This window comes from Lipotes vexillifer, unplaced genomic scaffold (genome assembly GCF_000442215.2).
Source record: "Lipotes vexillifer unplaced genomic scaffold, Lipotes_vexillifer_v1.1 scaffold1011, whole genome shotgun sequence".
Classification (NCBI taxonomy): domain Eukaryota; kingdom Metazoa; phylum Chordata; class Mammalia; order Artiodactyla; family Lipotidae; genus Lipotes; species Lipotes vexillifer.
Window position 1 is genome coordinate 284,311 of NW_006787698.1, and position 9,003 is coordinate 293,313.

General features: G+C 48.2%; 1 protein-coding gene across 1 annotated transcript in view; it reads right to left on the minus strand.

Annotated features, from left to right (window-relative positions):
* The window catches only part of ZFR2 (zinc finger RNA binding protein 2), a 42,210-nt gene extending 36,777 nt beyond the window's left edge, over nucleotides 1–5,433 (minus strand). Inside the window, exon 1 of the mRNA XM_007460722.1 lies at nucleotides 5,381–5,433. Coding sequence (XP_007460784.1) covers nucleotides 5,381–5,433 — 53 coding nt within the window. The remainder of the gene's footprint in view (nucleotides 1–5,380) is intronic.
* Nucleotides 5,434–9,003: the final 3,570 nt, after the last annotated feature.

Here is a 9,003-nt window from a genome sequence, read left to right on the forward strand (position 1 = left end):
TTTTTTTTTTTTTTTTTTTTTGCAGTACACGGGCCTCTCACTGTTGTGGCCTCTCCCGTTGCGGAGCACAGGTTCCGGACGCACAGGCTCCGGACGCGCAGGCTCAGCGGCCATGGCTCACGGGCCCAGCCGCTCCGCGGCATGTGGGATCTTCCCAGACCGGGGCACGAACCCGTGTCCTCTGCATCGGCAGGCGGACTCCCAACCACTGCGCCACCGGGGAAGCCCCCACGACCTTCTTAATCGACTAAAACCAGTCGAAAAGGAGGGCTCCTCCTTCTAGCTGGAATACGTACTATTCCTTTTAGTTATCAAATGTATCTATAATGTCTTCTATGTTATCCTTCTGTGATTAAACTTTTAAGAACAGAAAGCAAGGTCATAAAGTGGAAGCAGGTGTCATTTGTCTCACACAGTCTGACTTTGGTTCTGGACTTCACATAGGACAGGGAATTGTGGGTTCTCTGGGAAACGGGGAAGACTTGCCACTCTGGGTTCAGTGCCACGTGTCAATGACAGGTGGGAGGGTGGGGTGCGCAGGCTGTTTTGATCCTTCCCTGACAGACCCTCTATCCTCTATCTTAGACGGTATTCACACATGTATGTGTCTGCTCCTTACAAGACCATCTGCAATCCCTGATCTGAAGGTTCACAGACTTTTGATCTACTAATAAAGAATGAATAAAGAATGAATATAGAATAATGAATATAAAATATAGACTATAAAATAAGGAATGAATACGAGGTTTACAAATACCCTTTCTACACGTTTCTCTTACTTTTTAGGACTGCTCAGTTATTCATCCAGATCAATGATCTTTGTCTCCTTACCTCCATAACCACATATGAGAACACCAATTACACTCACATGAAAAAACTATTTTAAAGGATCATTTGAAAATGCTTTTAAATGTGATGTATTTGTTCTGATCATTCTAAATACACACATTGGTAGATCCAGACAAAAGACAAAATATAAAATAAAACTTTAAAAAATTCAGAAACAGAACATATTGAGGAAAAAAATCTCTACTAGGAATTAACTTATGCTCTGATGTTGGTGAGTTCACTTTTAGCTCTAAAATGGATAAAATGAAAATTCAAAATCCACACTTCAAAAATTTTAAAGGTACCTAATGTACGTGTGGTTGGAACACAGATAGTATAGTTCTGTCATTTGAAAGGTTTTCCTTAAAATATACTGAAATCAGGTCTCGCCTGCAGTTGAGAGCCTTTCTGAGATGGGTCTTTAAGAAAACAACAGCAGGCACACTGTAAAAGGAGAACTCCTGTGCCTTGCTTTCCCAGGGTCCGCCTCCAGTCAATCCCACCGGGGAGTACACGGGAAGTGCTGCTGAGGTGCAATCATTGTCAGGACTGCTTCAAACTCAACTACAGGTTCCCACGAGCCCCACTCTCCTGCTTTTTGTGTGTGGTGGCAGGTGCACCCCAGTCCCTGAGGCAATGACACCAGATTCTCTCCGGCAGCTTGTGTTTCTGGGACCTAAGCTCAAGGGACAGACAGGCCTTGGGGGCTAACGTTCACTCTGGAAGGGCCTGGAGACCAGGGGGGCAGAGATGGGGTGCAGGCAACAGAGGCTGGCCTGGGTATGACCAGAACCATTCTGAATCTGGTCATAGCCGTACCTGAGAGGGCAGGGGTCTCCTACCTGGGTGGTGTTAATGGGTTATTTTTCATCTGGCAGCACTGGGGCTGCCTATGCTGCCCCCTATGGCTGACGTGGGCTCTGTTGCCTTTCCCAAGCTATCTGTTGCCCCTGGAAGAGATTACTGAGAGACATGGCTTGGGTTATCATTACCATCCCCATGACACTGGACCAGATACTTCCTCGGCCTCCCCACTCCAGAGCAAGTAATTTTGCAAGGTCTAAAGAATGTGGCCCTAAACCACAATCTGACTAGGACCCAAACTAAAGGGGCAGGATCCAGGCGACAGCGTAAAGAATGGCAGAACCCAGTCTCCGCCAGCAGGCCCCACTGCTGAGCGGCTGCATCAGGCTAGGTCTGCCACCACGAGCACCTCCCCAGGCTCGGGTATGCCCTACCATGGGGCAATGGCACGGCCTGGGAGCCAGGCAGCCCTCATTCCTAGCCAGACACCACCACTCACCACCCTGGGGATCCTACACCAGTAACTGCACCCCGAGCTTCGTTTCCTTATCAGCAAAATGGGTATCATTAATACCTAGCTCACGGGATTACTGTGAGGAATGGACAAGATATCAAGTACTCGGGACTTATTCAATACAGAGAATCAGTAACCAGCACTTCATATTGTTACCCACCACTAACTGAGTTCGATGGGGTTCCAATCAGGCTTCCAATTTCCTGATATTCTCCAGATGAAGGAATTCAGCTATTAACATTTATGCCAAAAGCTTATTAAAATAGAACTCCTGATGGGAAATCAAGTATTACACCAAAACCCAGTAGCTGTCTTATTTAGGTTTAACAAGAATGCAAAGGTAGAGGTAGCCAGCTACACTAGATGGGTGGTATTCTGACAAAACTGCTAGAAAAGGGAAATATCACAGTAGATCTGGCCCGCCTGTCACGTTCCACGGTACAGCTCTGAGCTCTCAATGCTTTCATTACCAACTCGACTTAACTCACACAGAACTCTGCTGGATTTCTTGAGCAGTTCTCAGCCTCACAACTGAAAACTGCATTCAGTGCTAATTAAACACACTGTCAGATTCAATTTTCCACATGGGATTAATCCTTAATTCTGAACACGTGCAGCACTAACTCTAAGTCTAAAAATGCTTTATGAGATTTAAAAGACCACCTAAAGTAAAATAAATGAAAATCATCATTATTTACAAGTAATTACAAACTTTTCTTATAACTTCAAGAGTAAGTGTGCATCCGATACTTACTGAACAACAATTTAAGAACAGTTCCGATTCCAACCCTATTTATGGATGACAATGTAAGAAATATTACTATCCAGGGCTATGGTTACCAATTTTAAAAGCCAAAAAGACCTATGCAAAATTCCTCTAAGAAATAAACTGTCGTCTTTGCTTTGGCAATCCATGAAATGGGCTTTGTAAATACTGTTGTCCAGTATTTGTCCATAAATTTGGTACTCACAAAATCTGTTACCTGATCAGTTTTTCCATGGCACATTATGTGAGAAATATATACTTTAAAAGCAGCTGAAGGTTTCAAGCAAAAGTTGTTTCCCCCAAAAGAGAATGTCTAGTTAATTTAAAACTATTCAGACAAAGCAGATTATCTTGTTTCAAGGTTTTCTGAGACTAAAATTGATTTTGCTACGATTCCTATGTTTTTTTCTGTTTTTGTTTTTTTCTTGCGGTGCGCGGGCCTCTCACTGCTCCCGTTGCGGAGCACAGGCTCCGGAAGCGTAGGCCCAGCAGCCATGGCGCACGGGCCCAGCCACTCCGCGGCACGTGGGATCTTCCCAGACCGGAGCACGAACCCGTGTCCCCTGCATCGGCAGGCGGACTCTCAACCACTGTGCCACCAGGGAAGCCCGATTCCTATGTTTTTGATTTAGTTAAATCTACTCCTTTCTCAAGGAATAACACACACCCTTGGGGACAATTCTAAAGACACAGACTAATTTGATATTCAGTTCGTGGTAGTTTAACATCCTTAGTCACATGTGTTTACTGTATCACCTAAGTCATCAGAATCCAGACAAGAGCTGTGCCAAAGTGTTTAAATACCTTAATTCAGGTAAATGACAAAAACATCTGCTGAAGGCCCGCAATTACCTGTTTTACCAGTTAAGTGCTCAAACTTCTCCTCTGGAAGGTAATCTTAATAGAAAACCTAACATTCAAGCGATTCTCCGCATCTCACTGAATAATGCATCAGAGAAAGAGAAAAAAAGAGAAAGAGAAAGGAGAGAGAAAGGAAAGAAAGCAGTGGCAGCAAGCAGGCAGAGGGGCAGAACATTTCCAAAAGGGCAGCCTAGCCTAGTCCTGCTGCTGTAACTAAGCACTGGCAATAAGAATACTGTACCACCAAGGATGATGGAAACAGGGAAGGATAACATAAAAATGTAACACTCTGTAGCCATTCTTTCCCTGACAGAAACTCCATGACCAGCCAACACTACACCTTTCAGACCAATCTGGATACAGAAAGCAGGAAGAGCTCTCTCAACTTCCACAACCCCTGGTTCCAAGGCCTGACCGAATTCCTCCTGATCCCACAGGAAAGAACACAGCAGCACCACAACAACTGGGTTGAGGGAGGGGTGGACACTAACTTTCCACTAGCCTTACCTATTTTCAACGTGCTGAATGAGAGCATGAAACAACCCTAACAGGCCCGTGGTGCAGCAGGCACCTGTCGCTCAGTTATCTAAGGGGCGGTTTGAATCCAGTCTGTGAGAAACTGGCCCAGGAGGAGGTTCTGCCAGGCTACCAGTTGGCAAGTGACACCAGGGCAACAAAGGAAAGTGGGTAGGGGAGCACTTTCCCCCAGGGATGCCCGCTCTGCCTGCATCCCCGCCTGGGACCTGGTCTGGAGTGCCAGGTTGAAGGACTGAGACCGCAGACAGGCTCCAAGGAGAAGCCCTGGAGAATGAGGTGCGTGTGTACATTTGGGGTACAGACACACCCCATGTGTCTCTACCCACAGAGCCCTCCTTCCCCAGGCTGCTTCCCATCCCTGCCCACCCCCATCCCTGGCTCTTCCCTCGGGCCCTGTCTGCCAGGAGATCTTAAAATATCCAGCCGCCTCCTCCACTGAGTTTCCAGGTCCCTCTACCCTTCCTTACTGTTCTCCCTCCCCCGGAAGCCCCAGGTGCCCACTCTCCTACTGGGTCTCAGGACTTCGCTCAGGTCAAGACCGCTACGCCCTCAAGTCTCTGCCCGCCCCTCCAGTCAGGCCTCTATCCTCCTCCCCCATGCCTCTGCCTCTCCCCCGTCACCCTCCCAGGTCTCCGTGTTCTCTAACACCCCCTCCCCCCATCAGGGTTCTTACCTCCAAACCCCACATCCCCCTGCCTGGCCAGGAACCCCTCCAGGACTGTCTTCCCTCCCACCTCCACTCCGCTCTCCCTCGCCGAGGTCTCTGCTCCACCCTCTGCCCCGCCAGGTGCACTCCCAGATCTCCGTCTTCTCCCCACCCCCACCCCAAGTCAGGATGTTTGACCTCCCCACCCTCCGTCCTTGGCCCTTGCCCCTCCCCCAGTCCGGCCAGGTACCCTCCCAGGCAGCCCCACCCCTCGTCAGATCTCGGCGCCCCCTCAGGTCCATTCCCGCGACAAGCCCAGAACCCTCTCCCACGTCAGAAGCCCCTCTGCTCTGCCCGACAGTTACAACTCGGGGCCGCGGCCTCCCCGGGGCCGGGGCAGCGCGGGCGGCGCGGGGTCCATTACCTGTACTGCGAGCCGGCGCCCTGCGCGAAGCCGTAATAATTACTCGCCGCCATCTTGGCTTCTCCACAGCGCGCCCGCTGACCCAGAGGCGCGAAAGGGCGGGGCCGCCGGCGCGTGACGTCATCCGGCCCGCGCCCAAGCCTCGTGCCGCTCGCGCCCCGCCACGCGCCCCAGGCCCCGCCCCCCGCGCGAAGCTTGCGCCTTCTCGCTTCCTAGTCTGCGCCTGGGGGCGTATCTTTGCCTCGAGCCCGCCCCGCCGCAAGCCCCGCCCCTTGCTTGGAGCCCTCACCTTCCCTGTGAGCGCCCAGTATCCAGGTCTTTGGCTCCACCCCCTCCTTCCCGCCTAGCCCCAGATCCGGCCCTCTCTGTTTCCGTTCAAGCCCCGCCCCTCGCCGCAAGCCCCGCCCCTTGACGGATTCCCCTCCTTCCCTTTAACCTGTCAGCTTGGGGATTTCTAGGCTGAAGTGATTTTCCTTTTTGTGCCCTTGGGTGGATTTGGTTGCCCCGCTGACCGTTTCTGGATGGGTGAATGTGGCCCTACTGATACGGCCAAGTCCTGCTTGTCCCTTCAGCAGCCCCCTGGGTGCCAGTCTTTTCGTGGAGCCTTCTAAGGCTCCAGTACCTAAAATTCAGTGGCTCTAAATCAGTGGTTCTCAACTGGAGTGTTTTGCCCCCAGAGGAGAGTGGGCAGTGTCTGGGGACATCTGTGGTTGTCACGACTGGGGGTGCTCCTGGCATCAAGTGGATGGGGACCAGGGATGCTGCTCAATGCCTCACAGTTCCCAGGAGGGCCCCCACGACAGAGAATGACCTGGCACCAACGTCAGCAGTGCCAAGGTGGAGAAACCCTATTCTAAGGGTAATTCATTTTGAGGGCTATTTCTCGACCCACTTACTATAGGCAGGGCCATCTTGGGGGGGGTGCAACAGTAAGCTGCATGGCACCAGTCCTCAAGAACTTAGATTCAGGGAAGCAGAACATAACCAAACTATTACAATTAAGGTAGTCTTTGGTTAAGAACAGATTTATTGAGATATAATTCATGTACCATACAATTCGCCCAACTAAGGTGTGCAATTCAGTGGTTTTTAGTATATTCACAAAGTTGTGCAACCATCACGACTAATTCCAGAACATTTTCATCACCCAAAAATAAACCATGGGGCTTCCCCGGTGGCGCAGTGGTTGAGAGTCCGCCTGCCGATGCAGGGGACATGGGTTCGTGCCCCGGTCCGGGAAGATCCCACATGCTGCAGAGCAGCTGGGCCGCTGAGCCTGCGCGTCCGGAGCCTGTGCTCCGCAGCGGGAGAGGCCACAACAGTGAGAGGTCCGTGTACCGCAAAAAAATAATAAATAAATAAATAAATAAATAAATAAATAAATAAACCATGAACTCTTAACAGTCACTTCCCCACCCCCACCCCAGCCCCTGGCCACCATTAGTTTGCTTTCTGTCTCTATGGATTTGCTGGTTCTGGACATTTCCTATAAATGGAATATTACTCAGCAATAAAAAGGCATAAACTCTTGATACACACCACAACTTGGATAAAGCTCTAGAGAATTATGCTGAGTGGGAAAAGTTCCATTTACATAAAATTCTTGAAAGGTCAAAAATCATAGAAATGGAGAACATATTTGTGATTTCTAGGGGTTAAGGACATGGGGAGGGGGTAATGGGGACTGGGGGTGGCTATAAAAGGGCAACATGAGAGATCCTGTGGTGATTGAAATGTTCCGTATCTTGACTATATCAAAAGCAATAGTGCTACTGCATTATACTATAATTCTGCAAGATGTTACCATTGGGTAACATGGTGGAAAAGGGTACATGGGGTCTCTCTGTGTGACTTTTTACAACCCCATGTGAATCTACAATTATTTCAATTTTTTATATTAATTTTTTAAAGGCAAAAAAAAAGAGTACATTTACCAACCACGGTGGGGTGGTGTTCTTTTGCCACCCTTTTAAGCAGGCACAGGGCTAGTTAATTCTTGGATGGAAACCATGGCAAGCCCAGGGTGCCAAGGAAAGCCGTATGGGTGATTTAGTGGATGGCATTCTTCCATTTGTGTCTTAATGACCATGTGTGGCCACAAGGAACAATCTAGTGCGTCTGGCAAACACAGCTCTCCTGCCATGCCCTGGCTAAAGGCCAGTGTGGTAATTACACATGGCCTCCCTCCAATTCCCTGCAGCTCTAACTAGATAACCCAGGCTGCATGCCTTTTACAAAAGCAGGTCTGTTTTGATGTTTTCTCTGGTTGCATAATATCTTTTCTTCCCTGTTATTTGCTATAAGCATTGTGCTAAATGCTTTACATGCATAATCTTATCTAGTCCTCACAATAGCCCTCAGAAGTAGGTATAGTTGATTCTCGTTATTGGCAGCAGTTCTGTTCTATAAAGTTGCTGCAAACACTGAAATAGCAAAATACTGACCCATTGCTCCTAGCAGAAATACAGGGTTAGGTTCCTGTGAGCCTCTGGTCACAACATTTTCATCAACTGATCAATACATAACCTTGTGTTATGTGTGTTTTTTTGTTTAAAGGCTTCTTATTTAATATACATTGTAGATTCCTTAACATTGAACTCGCATTCCAGAGCACTATAACTCGCACCTCAATGAAGCTTATCTAACATGCTTATTTTCTCCATAAGGGCACAGCGCAGCCTTCTTGTGCTAACAAACACTAGACAGCACTTCAGCACCATGTGTGGGGGCCATTATAAATGCCAAATCACCAAAAAAAAAAAAGCACAAAAATGTTAAAAGCACGGCACTAAATAGACTCAGAAAAGGACAGGTGTTTACAGCCTAGGCTGGAATAAACATCATTGGGTTCAACCTCAGCTGACAGCACATGCACAACCAGCACTCAGATTTTTCCACTTCTCTGTGTTGTCTACAAATGACCCTGGAAGCACCATAAGTATTGATTTTGGGGGTTACAAATAAATTTCAGCCAGTAGGCAAATTTACAAATACCGTGAATAATGAGGATCAAATGTATTTGTATGAATCCCCTTTGCAAATCAGGAAAAGGAGATTCAAGGAGGTTTAGTCATTTCATTGCCTCAACAAACTTCACTGAGAACTAACTTCGTTTCAGGTATTCTTCTAGGGCAGGGTTTCTCAACAACCGCACCGTTGATATTTCAGACCAGATAATTCTCTTAGGGAAGGGGCTGTCCTGTGCACTGTAGAGTGTTGAGCAGCATCTCTGGTCTTTACCCACTCGATGCCAGAATCACCTCCAACCCCCCAAGTCATGATAACCAAAAATGTCCCCAGACATCACCAGATGTCCCATGGCGTGTAAAATCTCCCACAGGTAAGAACCACTGGTCTAGGGATTAAAGATATAGCAATGACAAAATGAAACATCTCTGATCTCAAGAAACTTACATTCTGGGGGAATGGGGATGGGGAGTGAGTGTTTAATGGGGACAGGGTTTTGGTTTGGGAAGATGAGAAAGTTCTGGAGATGAATGGTGGGGATGGTTACACATTGTGAATGGAATTAATGCCACTGAACCTTACATTTAAAAATGATTAGAATGGGGCTTCCCTGGTGGCGCAGTGCTTGAGAGTCCGCCTGCCGATGCAGGAGACGC